General features: G+C 38.8%; 4 protein-coding genes across 9 annotated transcripts; 2 read left to right on the top strand and 2 right to left on the bottom strand.

Moving 5' to 3' along the window:
- On the top strand, nt 1-8529 carry gtf2e2 (general transcription factor IIE, polypeptide 2, beta). Of its 2 annotated transcripts, none has more exons than XM_089006295.1 (8): nt 1-202; nt 1274-1454; nt 4071-4153; nt 4932-5063; nt 5168-5350; nt 5443-5536; nt 5896-6011; nt 7969-8529. In XM_089006295.1, the coding sequence occupies exons 2-8, from the start codon at nt 1295-1297 to the stop codon at nt 8086-8088; spliced, it is 888 nt and encodes a 295-aa protein (XP_088862421.1). In that variant the 5' UTR covers nt 1-202; nt 1274-1294; the 3' UTR covers nt 8089-8529. The 2 variants fall into 2 exon arrangements, with proteins under 2 accessions (XP_088862421.1, XP_088862422.1); XM_089006296.1 differs by having other exon boundaries at nt 4-202; nt 4932-5039; nt 7969-8525.
- Nucleotides 1620-3142, bottom strand: smim18 (small integral membrane protein 18). Of its 2 annotated transcripts, XM_089006572.1 has the most exons (3): nt 2979-3142; nt 2685-2915; nt 1620-2108 (listed from the first exon to the last, which is right to left on the bottom strand). In XM_089006572.1, exon 3 carries the CDS (start codon nt 2101-2103, stop codon nt 1756-1758), a length of 348 nt encoding a protein of 115 aa, XP_088862698.1. In that variant the 5' UTR covers nt 2104-2108; nt 2685-2915; nt 2979-3142; the 3' UTR covers nt 1620-1755. The 2 variants fall into 2 exon arrangements, with proteins under 2 accessions (XP_088862698.1, XP_088862697.1); XM_089006571.1 differs by lacking the exon at nt 2685-2915 and having other exon boundaries at nt 1621-2108; nt 2979-3137.
- A 309-nt stretch (nt 8530-8838) lies between the features above and the next one.
- dctn6 (dynactin subunit 6) lies at nt 8839-10873 on the bottom strand. The gene is made up of 7 exons (XM_089006297.1): nt 10652-10873; nt 10396-10460; nt 10180-10285; nt 9613-9698; nt 9468-9515; nt 9238-9380; nt 8839-9125 (listed from the first exon to the last, which is right to left on the bottom strand). Exons 1-7 carry the CDS (start codon nt 10678-10680, stop codon nt 9033-9035), a joined length of 570 nt encoding a protein of 189 aa, XP_088862423.1. The 5' UTR covers nt 10681-10873; the 3' UTR covers nt 8839-9032.
- Nucleotides 10171-19479, top strand: hgsnat (heparan-alpha-glucosaminide N-acetyltransferase). Of its 4 annotated transcripts, none has more exons than XM_089006292.1 (18): nt 10171-10289; nt 12013-12131; nt 12204-12340; nt 12592-12707; nt 12792-12861; nt 12958-13027; nt 13158-13261; nt 13465-13541; nt 13621-13651; nt 14504-14664; nt 14741-14856; nt 16095-16216; nt 16685-16811; nt 16919-17005; nt 17504-17581; nt 17858-17928; nt 18006-18118; nt 18358-19479. In XM_089006292.1, exons 2-18 carry the CDS (start codon nt 12051-12053, stop codon nt 18537-18539), a joined length of 1743 nt encoding a protein of 580 aa, XP_088862418.1. In that variant the 5' UTR covers nt 10171-10289; nt 12013-12050; the 3' UTR covers nt 18540-19479. The 4 variants fall into 4 exon arrangements, with proteins under 4 accessions (XP_088862418.1, XP_088862419.1, XP_088862416.1 ...); XM_089006293.1 differs by lacking the exon at nt 10171-10289 and adding an exon at nt 11024-11152; XM_089006290.1 differs by lacking the exon at nt 10171-10289 and adding an exon at nt 11070-11264.
- The last annotated feature ends 667 nt before the right edge of the window (nt 19480-20146 follow it).

The following is a 20146-nucleotide window of genomic DNA, read 5'->3' on the forward strand; positions in this document are numbered from 1 at the left end:
TAGAGTCGCACCAGAAGAAGAAGTACGATAAGCCAGGCGGAAGCATCGCGAACACAAACAATTAATTACCTTTATCAAGTTATTCAATCAAGTCTTACAAACATTTCAACAGGAAGCAAAGGTGCAGTAGCAAATTGCTGTTTGCGTTTATAAGGACGACTTTTTGGGTCGTCCCCCGGAGAGCAACAGAAGTATCCGTCTGGTAAGCACACTAGTTTGCTAACATTAGATTGAGTACAATACCTAAGTGACAGACATTATAGTTTGCTTATTTGACGTGTTTTTTGGTTATTCGTTTGTCGTTTATAAAACGGACACGATTAGTCGCGTATCTGGAAAAGATAGACGCAATATTCTTAAAACGGACCAAACATCTGCCGCAAAATTTAAACAAGCTAATTTTAATAAACATCATTTTGCAATCGTGATTGTATGCTTAAATAAGCTCAAACATTCCCATGAACCGCTATTTTTGGTAAATGTATTATTTGAATGCCTTTATTTTTACTTTTGATTAATTTTATGGATGATATTATTTTCGTAGTCTTCCTGTCTGTATAATGAATCGTCGCTTGTTTGCATGCATTCTTGCTACTTGTGTGTGAACAAGACGACATACTATTGCGTCCGTCGAACATTACATGATGAACGAATCACGTTTTATTTTAATTGTATTGGTACTCGTCTTTTTATCTGCTCTTGTAAGTAGTACAGATTGCATGAATAGGTTGCACAGAATGGTGTCAGTGACCTTTTTTGAAAGTGGCAGCTGCTTGTGAGACTGGTTAATACCAAGCTATACCACTTTGAGACACACTTATGAAATATAACATTTGGTAAAATTGCTGTGAATTTTTGAGTGCAAAATTACAGCACAATAATTATAAACACATGTAGCGTTATCGGTAAAATAAATAATTTGCGATACTTATATAAATCGATTATCATTACAATTATGAAAGTATTTTAGTGGTGGTCCAAGTTGTCATGCATTTTATGCCTCTTTCGGGGTCACTCAAATGGGTACAAAGTCCAAACAAAGCATCGCTCGAACCCCCCATGATGTTAAAATGACTTGTTTGTGTCCAAGCACGAAACAGGAGCTTAGAATACACAATGTAAAAGATAGTTATTTAAAGTTAACTGGTTTGCATTCAAATTTGATCACTGCAGTAATCTCAATGGTCTGTTTCTATTTCTTGATCTATTCACATATTGGTGGTGTAGCTTCAGTTACCCAAGAGATAACAACACATCACTTTGTTCTGTTCAGATATTTTGACAATTGTTCAGAATGGATCCTGCTCTTCTGAGGGAGAGGGAGCTCTTCAAGAAGAGAGCATTATCCACGCCGGTTGTGGAGAAAAGACCAGCCGCATCAGATTCTGGATCACACAAGAAAAAGAAGCCCAAAATAGAAAAGGAAGGCTCATCGAGTTCTAAACTGAGTGCTGGTGAGTGAATCATAAGAAAGTACATCTGCTTGTATTGTGTTTTAAACTTTTAAAACTAGCAGTGTTAGTCTTTGCACTGTCCAGAGATAGTTAACAGCAATGTGAATGTCATGAATTTAATGTGTTTTTGACTTATGTTTCTGTGCAAAGGTGTGTGTAAAAGTAATTTAGACCACTTTTCAGTGAAGATTTGCATGTATCTTTTTATTGTCCATTGTATTCATCACTGCTTCTTCAACATCCTCTCAACTGTATGGCAGTTTTTCAAAGCCCTAAATGCTTTTCCTGCGCCGTGCTGCTTCTATACCACCTCGGTGTGCGGTTCTGATTCAATGGAAATCTCAGTCACCACATTGCTGCAATTGAGTGGCTCCACCATCGGTAGTTCTTGTTCTTCTTGTTCTTCTTCTTGTTCTTCTTCTTGTTGCTGCTTCTGCTGCTGTATTTTTTCTTTGGCAAAGCAGCCACAGTCCAGGTGCTCATAGAGCAGGGCCAAGGCAGCCAGAGAGAGCACGGTGAGGATGAACAGCAGGATGATCACGAAGCAGGCCACATTCCAGCCTTGGTGCATTGGGGCCTGGGAGAAAGGGATGGATTCTGGCTGCCATTGCAGATTGTTGGTGGTGTTCGTTGTTGTGATGTTAGCCATGGTTCCTGAATGAAAATAGAAGTGGAAAGAAAGTAGTTGTCCAGATTGCCTCTGGCTACAAGACAGGATTTGTAGATGGGCCCCATCGATCTATCAAGCGCAATATCAATCCAAAATTTGGAATTGTAATTTATTCATCAATTTCAATATTTCTGTTGCGGTTTTATAAAAGTGCTAACTTTGACTGGTCGCAACGTGGAACTGACGCTGAGATTTGATAGCATTAAAGCATTTTATAAATACATGCTGTATTTATGCTCGAGAAAGTAGATACACATGGACTTTGAATATTCTGGGGGTCCTGCAATTTAATCGAAAATGACAAAAACCCTGGCACTGGAGTGGCTGACTGATGCACTTGGTTTATTATTGTTTTGTATGTGCTGTTTTGTTTTTTTTACATTAGGTCTGACTCGTATGTGGCTCAACTAGGGAAACCACTAAAATCCGACATTAGCCTGCTTCATGCATCTGCATCATGAGCCCCACCCCAGTCCTCAAAAATGCTCTAAATCCATTTGTCTAAAGACACACATGGCAGTTGTCTCTCACTCATGCACCGCCTCCCATTGGCTCTGTACCTCACAGCTGTCTCTCCATCATTAATTTGTCAGAGAAGGCTTGAGTTTCCACCCCGACGTGCACGTTCATCCTCGGTAGCTTTGTTGAAGAGTCGGTGTTTATTTTCTCGTCTGTGTGTTTCCATCTTGGCTTAAATGTTTCAGTAGGGATGGCTGGCATTCATTCTTCCTCCATCTTTGCGCGTAGTTAAATATTACTCTGGGTATGAAACCTCGTTGTCTGAGAACACCCTGCACGCCACACATTCCATACCATGTTCATCTAAAAGCAACACCAAATTTAGAAAAACCCACCTCTTTATCTGGTGTTGCGATCACGCAAGTCAATGGATGCTCGCTCTTCCTTTCGCCGCCCCAGCTATGTCCTCTCCTCCGCTTCCTCCCTCCCTTTGCGTTCACCCCGCCTCTGAGCTCTCTTGCAGCACCCGCTGCCGCTCCTTGCAGAGCCTCATGGCTCAGAACCGTCTCCTCTCCCTCATTGGCTCTTTCCCCCTCGCTTTGTCTCTGACTCATTTGTTACCCGACCTGTCACAATTTCAGCGGCCTGCCATTGAGCGGCTTAACATTCGTAGTTGCTCCCGCCCTCTTTGTTCAGCAATCATGAATCACTGCATCTCTCTGCTCTGATTGGACCGTCTCTGCAGTCTGCATGGGCTGCGTTTTTTTTTCTCATTGGCCTCCCGGAACAAAATGAGAAGACGGCTAACACAGAATACATAATTCTATGAGTGAGCGAAAAGTGAACTATTGCATGATATAGGATCTTTCTTTTTTTTTTGAGAAATCACATTTGTTAAATCAAAGCGTCTGCTGGTTGCCATCAAATAGACACTGGTTTTGCATCCACTGCCCCTCCCCCATTTGAATTTTTTTAGCCTACCATTGAGCTTTAGTTAAAAATCAATTCAAGTACCACTAATATCTATCCACACTAAGATTCCAGATTTGATATCCTGTATTTTCCAGACTATAAGGTGCACCCCCAATGAATGGTGTATTTTTAAATAGTCAGATGTCACCATCATTTTCCTTCTTTTGAATATCAAACATGAACATAGAAATAGCTGAATAGTATGTGTGGTATTTTCTGCATTTTTATTAGCTCAAAAATATTCCAGCGTTTTACGAGTTTATCACCATACAATAATAATTTTCAGAGATGATCCATCCATCTCTTGAGGCACTAAATACAAAAACAAGCAGAAAATGCCACATCTTGCATTACTAATCTTAGTGCCAAAAACAGAAAATTATGGCACAGTCGAGGGGGAAAAAAGTATTGTTACGAGATTATTGAAATGAAACACCATTTTATATATCCCAGCATGGACCCTGCACTACTTCTTCTATATATAATTAACATTCCCTTCCCTATTTTCCTCACAGACTCTAGCAACGGTAATTTCAACATTAAGACAAGCTCTGGCTACAAGTTTGGTTGTCTTGCAAAGATAGTCAATTACATGAAGGTAAGATGGAAACTGTTTGACATCGATAGCGACTCGATATAAAAGTAATATTATATGCAACATACCCACTGACACAATATTAAGGTAAGATCCAGTGGAAAAATTTGCCAATAATTAAAATGCAGGTATATTATGCACAGTTTTGATTGATACTATCAGAGAGGTAATAATTTCAAGTATTCCTGAATTCATATTCCAGCCTTGTGAAAATTGTTTTTTTTCCCTCAATCAAACAAGTAAAAGCTTGATTTGCTGTTTGAGTCCTCTCTGATTTTGCATTTTAGGAACATTTTTCCCCTCTGGGGACACAAACAGCTTGGTTATCATGCTGTTGCCCCACAGAAGCATCCCATAACTTTTGCTTGCAATATGGACATTTTATTGAATTGAAAGTAGATCTGATTGGCCGGATTGAATCCGCCTCTATTTTGCATGTGATTCACATTTTTTGGGGGGTGGGCTGTAATCTTTTTATTTCACTGATCGATCAATGAAATAAATTCAAAGCCCGCTTTATTGTCAAATACGCTCTTTGTACGACATACAGCACAGATGAAAATTATGATTGCTGTACAAAACCTGAAGTTACAACACATGAATAGGTTCTTCATGGAAAATTTTCTGTGTTTTGGGAATTTTTTTATGTTTTGAAAGCAGCTGCATTGTTTCTAAAAAATACGTTTATGCTTCTGTAGTTTTAAATCTGTGATATGAGATGAATGTGTCCATCTTGGTTTTGGTACTGAACTGAATTTATTGTTCAATTATGTTTTCACAGACACGACATCAGAATGGCGACACTCACTTCCTAACATTAGATGAAATTCTGGATGAGACTAAACTACTCGACATCAGCATGAAACAAAAGCAGTGGCTCATGACTGAAGTTTGTATTTTCCAAATACCCAAAGTATTGTCGTTTATCACTTGTCTTTGCTGAGTCCTGCAAGTAAAAATACTAACACCTTTCTTTATGCTGATTCTTGGACCTTGTGCATTCCCTTCTCGCGGCAGGCTTTGGTCAGCAATCCAAAAATTGAAGTGAGGGATGGTACATATGGCTTCAAGCCCAAGTACAACCTGAAGGACAAAAAAGCTTTACTGAGGCTGCTGGACAAACATGACCAGCTGGGCCTGGGAGGAGTGCTGCTTGATGAAGTGGAGGAGGGGCTTCCCAACTCGGCTAAGGCCATCACGGTAATTCCAATCAAACTCCCCCTCATGATGGTAATTTCCTTGAACAGCAAATTGCATTTTTACCATGCTACACAGAAATGTCCTATTTTCAGGCATTGGGGGATCAGATCACATTTGTGACAAGACCAGATAAGAGGAAGGTTCTGTTCTACAATGATAAACACTGCCAATTTCTGGTGGATGAAGGTCAGTGGTTTTACATGTCACTTTGTGCAATCAATTTTTTTCATTGATTTCAGTAGTAACAATTCAAGAAACGTTTTGATCCGGTTTTCATATAATTGTCCTTTTGGATTCATACAGTTCCAAAATTAAACTTAAGGAGAATAACAGTTCATGCTTTTCATCCATCATTTTAAATGCTTTTTGAGCGCCTTGCATTGTTGCAGTCTCTTAATGTACTTGATTCGCTGGCTTTCAAAGAATCTACTTTTTTTCTCAGATGAAGCCCCCGTTCTACCACAGAATGGAAAACGGTTTTAACAATGACTATGTTCAGTACATGCAACGTATTTTGTTAAATTGTTAAAAATCTCTCATTGTAGAATTTCAAAAATTGTGGAGGAGTGTTCCAGTTGATTCCATGGCTGAAGAGAAGATTGAAGAGTACTTGAAAAAGCAAGGCATCACTTCCATGCAGGAATCAGGGCCAAAGAAAGTGGTCAGTATCCTCCTAGTTTTTAATCAGTTTGATCTCAAAATCCCACGTTACTCCTAAGTTACTGACGAAAATACGTATTGTTCTTTCAAAACTAAAAAAATGAAATTATATGCCTGAAATCTTTAATATTTGACAGAATAAAACAGTATAGATGGTCACTTTATGGAATATCGATTGGACTTTAACACTATAGGTAGACATTGTAATTTACTATTTGTGAAACTACAAACGCTACCCAACTTAAGAACAAGATACGTTCCGAACGGTCGTTTGTCAGGTAAATTTGTTTATATGTTGATTCAGTGCTATATTTTGTATGGAATGTGTATTTAAAGGGCAACCGACGTCACTTTTTTTTTTTTTTAATGACATCAGAAAAACGTTTTATAGCATCGAAAATACCCAAAACACGCAGTATATTTTTATTCAAATGCAAAACACCAATAAAAATGACTGCAATAAAAATGGCAACATTGGGGTAAAATCTCTTGCCCAAAAAAAGAGGCACAAAATGGCGACCTCCTGTGGCCACCTCCGTTTCCACAGGCTGATGAATTCCTTCCATGGAGTTTGGACTCCCTCTTCTGGCGGCTTTTGGGTGCAACCCAAGGTTTTCAAACAAAACAGTGCGGCAAAATACATTGACGTGATGGACGGACGCTACAATGCGTCTTTTTTACGGTCAGGAGGCGGTCCTTTACTGACGTCACGTATGCCATTTTGAGGCAACATTGGAGTGAAATGTCTCACCCAAAAAGAGGCACAAAATGGCCACCGAGCTGTTGTGAGGAATGAATCAGCCCGTTTCCACAGGCTAATAAATTCCTTCCATGGAGCTTGGACGCCCTCTTCTGGCGCAACACAACGTTTTCAGATAAAACAAGTACAGCAAAATACATTGACGTGATGGAAGGACTGCTACAAAGTGTCTTTTTTTCGGTCAGGGGCGTTCCTTTAGTGACGTCACACACGGACTCGTCACCAACTCAAAAACAAGACTTCCTGAATGTTCAGCGCGAGTCTTAAAACGTAAAATATAGCTATATGCAGTGGTAGAAGTCATTTGAAGCCATTTTACAAATTATGGACACAACTTGTCCGGAGACGTCGGTTGTCCTTTAAGGTTCATCTAAGTATGTTTAAGGCTTGTATAAGTTGGTTTGTACTGAAAAATAAACATTTAATAAAATATATGTACATGTTCAACTGGAGAGAATACTACACATGTGAGAGAGACGCACAGTATTTACATGTCCTTAATAAGATACATGAAATTTAACTTCACAATACAAAATGTCACTTATAGCATCTCTGTCCGAACATTTTTCAACATACCCGCAAAAATGTTCGTATGTACTGTTGTTCCTAACTTGAATGTTTGTAAGTAGAGGACTGTGGATTTGCAAGCATCTTGAATAGTTACTGTTGCTCCTGTTTGTCAACATCCACACAATAAACAGATTGGCTTCCAACATATTTAACACTGCCTGAGCCAATCGTCACTTTAGTAGTTCAAAAAAAAAATCAACCCAATCAAGGAATATCCATGGTTGGACAAACGGATTCAATTATTTAATAATTGAAGTAGCACCTCTCTTAATTTGACAGTCGGTGTTATCATGATTCAAATGATTATAAGACTGCACAAAAAATGACACCATTACTCAGAATGCCATGAGCCCATCACTGGAACTTGCAAAATTATCAAAGAATAATTTGAAGCCAACATTAAAAGATGCTGATTGGCCCCATTGGTTTTTTGGGAGGGCCCCAATCTAATCGGCCTGAAGCTGGAAAAGATAGATTTCTGAGTCCATCTGCCTCAAGAGGTTCAGCCAACCCCCTCTCCGCTGAAGCTTCAATTGCCTCTCATATTTTGCTGGAAATGAATGAACAACAAACATTTGTTGTAAACATCACTGCCAAGCATGCACTGACTGTTCTGATTTTCTTGCAGTTACCAGTTCAAAAGAGGAAGAAGCAATCTGGTCAGCGAAAGAGACACTTCAAGACCCATAACAACCACTTGGCAGGAGTACTGGAGGACTACGCAGATGGTGTGCCGGTCAAAAAGTGAAATCAAACACTTGGAATGCGCTCAGCTCAAATACTGTATTAGCTTATTCTGCTCCTTTTGCGCCCCTTGTGAATAGTGACTATTTCGTGGTATCCATTTTTGCTGTTGAGCCAGAAGGATGCTTGAAAACAGGATTTCAATCTTTTCAGATAAAGCCGTCATTGAAGGGGGCGAACACCACTTTACAAAGAAAAAAGGGTGAAATGTGTGTAAATAGCTTTTCATAATTATACTTTAAGACAAAAGTGTGTGTGTGGATAGATATTTTCAGAGATGTTTTTCAATGCGGTTATATACTTATAGTTCACTTTCAAGAAAAAAATATGTGATGCGTAACAGATGTCATTCCAGCATGGATCATATTTGATTTCAACATGAGCTAATATTTCAGTTGTTTTACTTTGCGGGGCCATTCCATCTTGCTTTTAATACATACATTAAATTTCTTTTTAAGGTCTCCTAAAATTTCTGGTGTGAAGCATTGTAGGATTTGTAGAATTAAATATGCACTCAGATATCTGACTGATTAGTCAACTATGTAGTTATAAATATAATATACTAATTGCTACTACTACTACTAATTTCTAATAATTAGGTCTCTCTTGCGTTTAAATATTGAATTACTGCCCTGCCTAATTTGGTTTAAATTGGGCAGAGAGCATCCATTTTATGTCCTCTCCAGAAACCTTCGCTGTTGGTAAAATCCAAAGTTTAGATTTATAATGAAAACAGTGCAAGTCAGACAAATAATCATCAGTATAAATCTTTGTTTAATTTATCAGATCATATTGTTTAGCACAGAGAGCGGTATAAAGGTTCAATGGTTTGTAGAATATACTAGCAAGGAAAAGTACTAATGGGAATATTGTTGAGAAATATGTACATATGTCATTTCATCTTGACCTACTTCATATTTTGCTATTAACAATTCCAACGTTGCTGGTTTAACTAGCAGCGTGGCTGGCTTTAATGGTTTTCTTCAAGTGATGGTAATTGGGCAAAATCTTCATTAAGAAATCTAGTTGAAGTGTTTGAGGCTGAAAGACAAAAGAAGAAATGTTTATGCAGGCTGATGATTTTTTTTTCTTTTTAACAACCTTTTTCAAAGCAATCCCGCCAACCCATCTGAAAATATGTGCACCCATATACCTGTGGTCTCTCAGTCTGCACCCGCCTCATACATCCAGAGCCATAAATAACTGTGTTCTCTGGTATGACCTCGCAGGTGTTCACCTGGCAGAAGGCGCCAATGATGCAGCCACTGGTTAGGATGACATTTCTACCTACATCAGCTAGACGATACAATAAAAGACACAGATTAATTTCGACAAGGTACAATTAAAAAAAATATATTTCCAATCAATGTATGGAAAATTCACCTTTTGATTCGATAACATTGTTGTCGCCAATTTTGAGGGCTTGTGACACTGCAGAATCGGTCAGGGCAAATGTGTAATGTTTGGACAGACAAAAAGCTTTACAAATGTCAATTGTTCAGAAAGATAATGCCAAAGATAAGGATACAACAGCCAACTTCAAATACATTATTGATGCCAATGGTCATTGTCTTTGGTTCCACGTCAACATCTGGTGTGATGTTTTCTGGATAACTATTAAAACAGAGAGTGTAAAATGGGTTTCTGCGATATATAAAAAAAGAAATAAAAACTACTGTAGGTTGTTTTCTAAATAATCCCCCCCCCCATTTCTTTATTCCCTAATTTGATACTGTTTTCAGAATGTTATATTGATAACTACATAGGTGACTAATCAGTCAGATGAAAAAGGGTTTTGACAGCAAGCTCCCCCAATAATCTCTGTCTTCCCCTTGATAAATGAAATATTCTCATCCTGATTCAAATTTGGTGCCAGTAAATGTTGCAATTAATTCAGATATAGATACAGTATATCGATGTGAGATATGGCTATCTGAATATTATTTGTAAATATCAAGCTACAGTTGGCGTAAGCTACAATTTGGTACAGGCACGAATGAGTGGACAGGGGGTGATTGCAGTTAGACAGATTTTTATTTTGTCTGTTTATTTTTTGTTTTGGTTTACATCAGTCGTGGCTGACATCCGGTGTCACCTGTTAATGATGACGGCTTGTTCCTCGATCAAATTGCCTTCTCCGATCACAATGGGCCCCGCTTCTGCAATAATTCGTGCTTTTGGGTGAACTACGGTCCTTGGGCCTGAGTAAGTGCAAGAGAATATAGTGTCATCGATACATCGTACCGATAATTGTTGCTACATTTTTATCAACCGTGAAGTTGCTTGTACGCCATACGTATCAATCTCTTACCTATAGTAACATCCCCTTTGATCTCACTTTCAATGCACACCACAGCCCCTGCTGCAATCTTAACACTGCAAAAAACATAACATACACGTTAGTGAAAACAGACGAACAACCGAGCGTTGTTAATAAACTATATACAGTGTAAACGCCCAACTTAGCTACACGTTAGCTACATATCGGTTTAGTCATGTTATTGTTTGACCCGAGCGCTAAATAAGGTATCCCGCGTCGTGTATTGGTAGGTTTTCCTCGCCCTTACCTTTTCTGTGAGTTTTGTTTATCTGCCATTGTGCGAGATTAAACGAGAAGTGGTCTATTCCTTGACACTCGACTGCACTCGATAATCGACTGGACAGCCTTACCATTGAACTTAAGGAGCATGCGCAAATTCTTCCCCTCCTAGGCATGAACCCGATTACCGAACCACTCTTGTGCAGTGGATGTGCTCATCACTGTTATATTTAGATGCACACAAGCTGCAACACCTCCTGACACGCAGTTTGATAATGTCAGTAAAATTTAGTCGATGTTATCCACACTACTACGTTTTAGATTGTCCTTGTGACTAATTAACAAACAGCAACGCGTATCGATAGTACGCAACACAAGCACGTAATGCAATGCCGATGTACTTTGACCCTTCTCACTTCCACTAATACCCAAAAACCGATAGAGTCGGAAGTGATATTTGTCTGCCATGGGAAGAAGGAAGATAAACAAAAATATTTGGGAGGCAACTTCAGTCTCCGCAGTTAAAAAGGTACACGAGAGTAAAATGGCAAAATCGAAGGATTATAGCATGTTTTGCTACCCAGTTCTTGCCTCACTAATAGCCATTTGTGTAGCACCACTGAAAGCTGAATTGTCATCCCGTAAGTATATTCGGAAGAATTAAAAGTCGCGTTGGCAATTGGAATGTCAGGGTTAGCACGCTAATAGCCAGTTAAATCATATCAGTGTCCGCGTGGTTTAAATATCCAATTCGTCTTCTTGATAGATCGTTTTATTTCACCAATTCGATATATTTACAAATTAAATACATCCAGATAACATGTTTAAATTGGCACAGTAATTGAGCCGCGTCTTTGCATTCACGTAATTCTTCAAAAGCGACCTTCAGACTTTTAAAATTCCCTCTCGGGGCTGTTTTAAATGAGCATGTGACCGTGCAGCCGTCACAAAGCCAGCCCACGAGCTCACATGCTTCTGTCTTGAAGGCATTCCAATGAACCGTGTCATGTATCTGTACTCATTTCCCCACCACCATTAAATTTCACAGCCGTTTCCTTTAATATATTAGTCAAAGAATGCTAATCGGAAGTCGCTTTGGCGTGGTAAGTTACAGTAAATTTCTATCTTACTTTGTTTTCAGTTTTAGAATATCAAAAAGGACTTTCTCTGAAATGTGAAGCACACAATTCCAATTGCACGCATTGTTAAATGTACTGGTTCGAATTAGATTTTATTGATATGATTCTTTGTGCTAATGAACACGAGGGTGTGGCCAGTTGCAGAAGACAAGGAGGAACTTCATCATCAGTGTATAATTGGGACTCACAAACGCATACATGTAAAGTGGATGTCATTACTCATGATGTGCTTCTGTGTCTCTCTCTACAGTTAGATCAATTCAGTCCAAACAACACTCAAAACTAAAAATGGATGAAGCTTTTTTGACAGTCATCAGTCAACTGGATACAGAGGTGGCAGTTTCCTGGGTGTCACAGCGATGCTATCAGGTACGTGTATATCCACATGCACTTAATTGTCCAAATCTGTACGTAATTTCTCTTCTGTTTTGGGTCTGTTAGTGCCTTTATCAACAGCTGGGGGTGGTACCTGCTGTGACAACCCCAGGCCAGCCGAGCTCGAAAGAGTTCATTGTGAGCACACAACATGAAATTACACTGCAAGTCAACACCACCAATGTCAGCCTCGATTTCTGCTCGTAAGTTGGAGAAACCACAATATTTGCTATTAATAGAACAGTAAATGGATTGGGAAAAAACAATAATCCAAGTAACAATAGCAATTATCTTGCTTGTTTTTCTATTGCTCAAGAGTAGGCGTAACATTCTTCATTCATTCCTCCTTATTCCATTCTTTGTACTTTTTTGCTGGGGAAAGCTTATTTATTATATCATTTGCCTCTTCACCATTTTTGCATGATGTCACAATCAAGTTTTCTTTCATTCGCAGCGTCCCGTTCCACTTTGGGGAGCAGGGCAACTATTCTCTATGGTTAAAAAATATGAATAACTCGGCATTCAACTGCTCAATTGTGACTAATGCGGACCCAGTAAATAGTTACATACGTAAGTCAGTATTCACTCAGACGATACTGTAAGCGTGATTTTAATTGTTCATGCAGTGTAACTCTTGTCCTAAAATCTGTACAGCCCTGTTAGTGGCATTCCTTATCTTTGCTGGGCTGGGATTATTGACCGCTTTGGGAAGAGCGATATTTGCGTAAGTCATGTCATGATATGTAAAAATAAATGGCTGAATTTAAATATATTTTAATGTGAAATGGAATTCATCACAAAGTATTTATCTCTTTAAAAGACTTGATTTAGTCCGGAGCTTCCTCTTCAGAATTAGGGGTAACATGGAGACAGAGAGGCTGATCAACTCTGTGAGTATTTAACCACATACTTGTGGTTTTTTACCTTCATTTCCGGCAGCATGATGTGTGTACTCGATTTTGGTCATGGAATTAGGTCACATGTTTTCAGTGCTGCTACTATCGCAATGTTTCTCTCCAGGAGCTGGGCTCCCCTGGCAGGATTGTGATGCCCGTGACCGACAACATTCTTCCACCCCCACCTAATCCCAGCAAGAGGCTGCGATCTCTTGACACATTGAGAGGGTAAAACTCGCTGTCTTATTTTGTGTCATGCTCCGCACTCGTCAACTCAATTGTTGTTGTGAACTTGTTTTTTTTACCTCTTGGCAATGTACCAGAATAGAGGTGTGCTTGGCAAAGGAATGTACCGACTGAATTATTTCATTAAACCAGAAGTGTTAATTATCAATAATTTGACTTGTGCTGTCATGTGAATCACTTCACAGGATCTCCTTGATTATTATGGTGTTTGTGAATTATGGAGGAGGGCGTTATTGGTTCTTCAGACATGAAAGCTGGAACGGTGAGGATTTGTTGCATTGTCTTTAAATACCCTCCAAAAACCGATCCTTAGGGACTCTTTGCTCTTTGTTTCATTGCAGGCCTAACTGTTGCCGATCTGGTCTTCCCTTGGTAAAGATTCAAGTTTCAACCGTCATTTTCATTTTTTTAAATACACTTAAAGGACAACCGACGTCTCCGGGCGTGTCCATAATTTGTAAAATGGCTTCAAATGACTTCTGCTCAGCGTATTTTACAAAGATTCCACCGCATATAGCTGTATTTTACGTTTTAAGACTCTTGCTGAATATTCCGTAAGTCTTGATTTTGAGTTTGTGACGAGTCCCTACGTGACGTCACTGAAGGAACGCCCCTGACCGAAAAAAAAGGACACATTGTAGCAGTCCTTCCATCACGTCAATGCTTGTTTGGTCTGAAAACCTCGTGTTGCACCAGAAAGAGCCAGAAGAGGGCGTCAAAGCTGCATGTAAGGAATTTATCCTGCCTGTGCAAACGGGCTGATTCATTCCTCACAGGAGCTCGGTGGCCATTTTCTGCCTCTTTTTGGGTGAGACATTTCCCCCTAATGTTGCCTCAAAATGGCACAGAATAAATTCTTTAATCGATTGTAAACAGGTATGCTTTCCTCTTCAGTACTATTTGAATCATATTCATAACTGGATGTGCATGTTCTCTGAATCTGAAGCCATTATTTTGATTCTCCAGCAATGCAAGACGTCTTTGCGTGACGTCACGAACAGGGGGCGGGACTTTCTGAAAATGCCCAATTCGCAGCTCAATTTTTTGCAGAATTTGGACACTTTAAGTCATTTTTATTGGTGTTTTGCATTTGAATAAAAATATCATGCTGCGTGTTTTGGGTATTTTAGATGCTATAAAACGTTTTTCTGATGTCAGTTAGGAAACAAAAGTGACGTCGGTTGTCCTTTAATGTTTTTGTTTGTCACTCACTTCTCTTTTCAGGTTTGTTTTCATCATGGGAACATCAATCGCACTTTCAATCAATTCCATGCTCCGTTCAGGCTCCAGACGTAGTTCGCTGCTGAAGAAAGTGGTGTGGAGAAGCCTGCAACTCTTTATTATTGGCGTCCTCATCATCAATCCCAACTACTGCCAGGGATTTTGTGAGTTGGATCTTGGGAGTGTTTTTGCTACTCGGCTGCGTTCACCTGTGTAAAAAAATTCTTCTCCGCCCCGCAGTGTCATGGGACAACTTGCGGATCCCGGGTGTGCTGCAACGCCTTGCCTGGTCATACTTTGTTGTAGCCTGCCTGGATCTGTTGGTGGCAAGGGCTCATCTTGACATCCTACCAACGGTTAGTCAAGTTTATACACACTTCAAAGTTACAAAGGTGTAAAATACATGCACCATATTTTCCGCTATATAAGGCGCACCGGAGTATAATGCGCACCCCCAATGAATGGTGTATTATTTTTTTTTTCCATATATAAGGCGCAGCGGGCCATAAGGCGCACCTTCAATGAATGAAAAAAAAAATCCAAATATAATATAGAAATATATAAAAGTTTTCCAAATACAAGGCACATCACGTTACAGTAAAGGTTGGGGTTACACACTTCTTCTACGGGGAGGAAATGGAGTCAGTGGCTGCTGACAGTCGTTGCAATACCTGTTGTGGCTCCATATTACTTCACTTATCAGGCGCACCTGCGTATAAGAAAGTTAGCTAGCTAGCTAATAGTTGTTTTAGGTTCATCCTGTCTACTTGATATCCAATTTAAAACAGATTCTTATCTTACAGACAGTGTCGGTGTTCAAAAACATGTCAGGTATTAGAACACCGACAATACACTGTCTGTAAGACAGTGTATTATAATTATAAGATAAGAATCTGTTTTAAATTAGCTAGCTAATAGATAGCTAGCTAGTTAGATAGCTAATAATAATAATAATACATTTCACTTATAAGTACCTTTAAAAACTCTCTCAAGAACACCCTACAGTCACAGGATATTTGTTCTGCGGGTGAGCAGCGGCAACCACAAGCGATAGTAATGACAGACTTAAATTGCTCGCATGCACATAGTTGTGGCTTTAGTGTGTCGGTTATAATTTAGTTTTTGTATTTTGTATGTTATTTATTGAATTCTATTTAGAATTATATTTTATTTATTATTTATATATATGCCTGTCTGTGACTATTAAAGTGTCCTCTCCGAGCTCCGAAAGGCACCTGAAATAAAATGTATTATTATCATTATTAATTCATTCGATCCCATTGACATATAAATATTTCTTTTATCTGTTTATTTATTTATTTGTTTATTTATTTATTAATTTATGTTTAGTTAGAGCTAGATAGAGCTAGCCGATCCTGTGACCTTGAGTGTTTTGAAAGCTGCTTATATATACAATGTATTATTATTATTATCATTATTATTATTATTAGTATTAGTATTATGCGCAGGGTCATCTTTTGAAGAAAATTTCAGCTTTTGGGTGCGCCTTATACACCTGAAAATACGGTAATTGCGTCCTGACTGCGGTAATGTTTCGTTGATATGTGTATGTGGAAATATGTCTTTTCCACAGGATGCGTGGTGGTACCCCTGCATTGATATATTGCTCTACTGGCCAGCCTGGATCTTTGTGCTCCTCTTAGAAATCTTTTGGCTCTGCCTTACTTTTCTACTTCCTGTACCTGGTTGCCCAACGTGAGTTAAAGATGGCGGGGTGTGTTTTTATGTACAGTTTGGCTCGTTGTGTGTGTCAGGTAGTTTTTATGTACAGTTTGGCTCGTTGTTTGTGTCATGTCATTTGTGGAAAGGATGGATCACTACTACTAAAACGATTGCTTTTGCCTGGTTGGTTTGTTATTGGCACACCTAAAATGTTGTGACCCAAAACTTTTACAAGTGAAGATTAAACCAAAAAATAACATAAGAGTGACTTCGCCAAATACATTTTTAGCAAAAATCGAGACCTGATTTCACTGAAAAAAATCAATGGCCAATCCGAAATTGACTGTACACACACCTTTCCCAAAATCTGACACATTTTTCGGGCTGCTGTAAAGAGCGGATACATGTTTTCAAAGCCAAACTTTGCTATGTTGAAAGGTTTTTCAATCGCATTTATATTGTTGTGAATTATACCCTCCCCTGTCCTTTCTTTGGGAACAGTGGCTATCTTGGTCCAGGTGGGATTGGGGACATGGGCATGTATGTAAACTGTACCGGCGGGGCAGCTGGTCTTGTTGACCGCTGGTTGCTCGGAGAAAACCACATCTATCAAACACCTTCTACAAGGGTGAGTGAGAGACAAGCACAACTGGCTTACTACAATGGGCACTTAGCTGACACTTGAAAATATTCTCAATGCAAACGTTGTGGACTAAAGTTATTTTTCCATCAAAGGTCATTTATGCCACTCACATGCCATATGATCCTGAGGGTGTTCTCGGCAGCATCAACTCCATCGTTATGGCTTTTTTGGGGTTACAGGTACAGTACATGTATTGTGATACTGCCATTTAAGCGAGAACTGCCCACAATGGTTTCTGACAAGAGAGGAATGCATATTTGACAAGTCACAAAGCCAAAGAAGGAAAAAAAAAATCACCCAGCGAAGGGTGTCTTGAATCTTTGCAAGGTAGAATTGAATACAAAGACCATCTTGTCCTCAGCTGCAAGTAATGGCTCCTCTAAAAAGACGACGCATCACACAGATACAGCTGAATAAATTGCTTCAGAACAAAACGTGCCTCTTTTGAGGAACATCCAGCTCAAGCACTAAAGAGGAACACACTAATGAGTGAAGTGTACACAATGTCTGATTTCCATTTGTTCATTTTCAGTAAATTGCTAGAATCCTCTCCCCACCCCACTCAATTAGTTTAGTTAATGTTGCACCTTTATTTTTCAGAACAAAAAGGAACCAAGAAATTTCACAAGAAACTACACTGCATAATGTTTTAACCATTGTCTGTTCTACTTTCTCAGGCAGGAAAGATCATTTTACATTACAGAGATCTTCATTCAAGTATTATATCGAGGTTCCTCGTTTGGGGTCTCTTTTTGGTGAGTACTTCGGCTTTTCTAATGTTAAACCCAGTTATTTTTTCAATAATGGCAGTATTTTAATATGATGGAACAGCAGTATTTTTTTAAATGGGCAACTATTATCATGTATTTTTCATGTAGCCCAATTTACAATTTTGCTTATGGAACACTGTTAACTACGCCCGCACAGTCATAACTTCGTAAAATATTGCAGTACTGCAATGCATATTGCGAACGTGGTTCTATCTACAGGACAAATTGATATAATCTAACAATATTTTGTGTCACACATAGGGCATCATATCAGCTGTTCTCACTAAGTGTTCCACAGACCACGGATACATACCTGTCAATAAGAATCTATGGTAATTATGATGTTCTTATGGTCTTTATTTATTTTTCTAACCAAAATACTTCAGTACAGCATCATCGTTATTTCTAGGTCTCTGTCCTATGTGACAACACTGGCCTGCTTTGCCTATGTACTGCTTGTTTTGGTCTACTACACCATAGATGTGAAAAAGTGGTGGTCTGGAGCACCATTCTTTTACCCAGGTGAGAACCGCACTCATTGTCATTTAGCAATGTAGAAAATACAAGCCACTTAATAGACTTTTCTAGCCAAAAATTGGGTACACTTGCAAGGTCTTATGGCATGTGTTGCGCAATTGCTGTGGCACACATTTTGTCACAGGAAATTGGAACCATAAAAATCACAAAGCAAAACCATTGCATAACTATCTTGTACCTATTTTATTTTATTTTATTTTATTTTATTTTATTTTTTAAACCAGGCATGAACTCCATCCTTGTGTATGTTGGCCATGAGGTGTTTGAGGACTACTTCCCCTTCCGCTGGCGCATGGCCAACACTCAGTCCCATGCTGAGCACCTCACCCAGAACCTGGTGGCTGTTTCTCTTTGGGTTCTCATCTCCTACGTGCTGTACAGGAAAAGGATATTCTGGAAAATCTAAGAGGTGCTATGATTTTGGACTCAGCTTTGCTGGCTTAATCTTCTAAAATACCTGGAATTGGAAACACGGACTCAACCACATCCGGGCTGTATTTGGAAAATCTCTATGACTGTTCTGTGCGCATGATCTTGTTTCTGAATGTTTTCCTATTTTGCTCACATTCATACAGTTCAAAGGACACAGAATGGTTTTCGACATGGCTTTATATCAGCTGAGCTTTGCTAAATATCTTGTGACTCAGGAAGTACTGGGACCAAAATTGATATATTGGGAAATTGATGATGGTCAGTTATTCTTTTTTTCCCTTTCGACTAATAACTGACTTTTAATCCCTGATTTTGCACAGCCTGCATGTATGAAAGTAGTCACCTGTAGCTGTATAGTCCCTTCTTAGGCCACTTGGACCCTGGTAACCTTCTTGTCGTCATCCGACTGCAAACATACACCCTCACATTTGATATTTTTTACTGTATTTAATGTAAAACTGAAATGGTTTGAATGTATAGTAATGAACCATTTGCTATTTCATACCTCAGTAATGCCGTAAATTCTCCACAAACGTTGAGGTAATTTTGGTATTCAAGCTCACTGCTTTGTCTGTTGGGTTTTACAGCCCTTTGCTTGACTGTTTTTTCCCCTCCTCAGGCACCCAAAAATAGTTGCCACAAAATAAATTAACTTTGGTGCTGACACACTTGATAAGTTAGTTTGTTTTTGGTTAGTCCATGAACAAAGGTTTTCGAAAATCGATCCAATTCATTCTGCCTGGACTGCTTTTTTTTGGCTAGGTGCTTTTGCCGAGTGCCTTCTTAAATATTGTTTGGTCATGCACAAATCCCATTGCTGTCAATTATATTACCTATTCATATATTTGATGTTTACAATGCATTTGGCACGTTTACATTAAACTGCATCTTATTTAAATGCATTTGATTTCTCATGTGCTTGCTGACTGAGTCATTTTTGCAAAATTAATGGAGGTCAGTTTTTGTAGAACATGTGAGCAATGCTGTTTTTATGAATATATATATATATATATATATATATATATATATATATATATATATATATATATATATATATATATATATATATATATATATATATAAATAAGCGTTTCAGATCACATCATTAATTAATAACTATTCCTTTTTAATTTGCGCATTTGACATTTACCCCCAAAAATCGAGAGCAGATGCACTTGTTTAAGTCAATGCCAAAAATCCGCATCACGGGGGACATGTTACTCTTATTACGATTGTTGGTTTCTGTTTTGAAACTCATTATAAACCTTTTCTGAATGGAAACAAACGGTTGGCGTTGTTTTGACCATGTCGACCCCCTGCCACATCCACATCTTTTCTATTATAAACTGTACAGTTTATTTTTCTTTAACTTTCATTTTTTTCTTGGTTTAACATTGGATTTGCTTATTTAGATTTTTTCACTGTTGTGACCGGTGAGCGTGTGTGATATCTAGCCGATGTCCTGTGTTAGAACACGTCTCCATTCTTGTTTCGTTGCTCAACACACCGTGGGAATGTAGACTGTAACGTCCTTGAAAGGAAAAAAAACAGATGTGTGAGTGATTCTTGATCTCGCGATAA

The sequence above is a fragment of the Hippocampus bargibanti genome, linkage group LG10, assembly GCF_051943395.1.
Source record: "Hippocampus bargibanti isolate YZ-2025 linkage group LG10, ASM5194339v1, whole genome shotgun sequence".
Lineage (NCBI taxonomy): Eukaryota > Metazoa > Chordata > Actinopteri > Syngnathiformes > Syngnathidae > Hippocampus > Hippocampus bargibanti.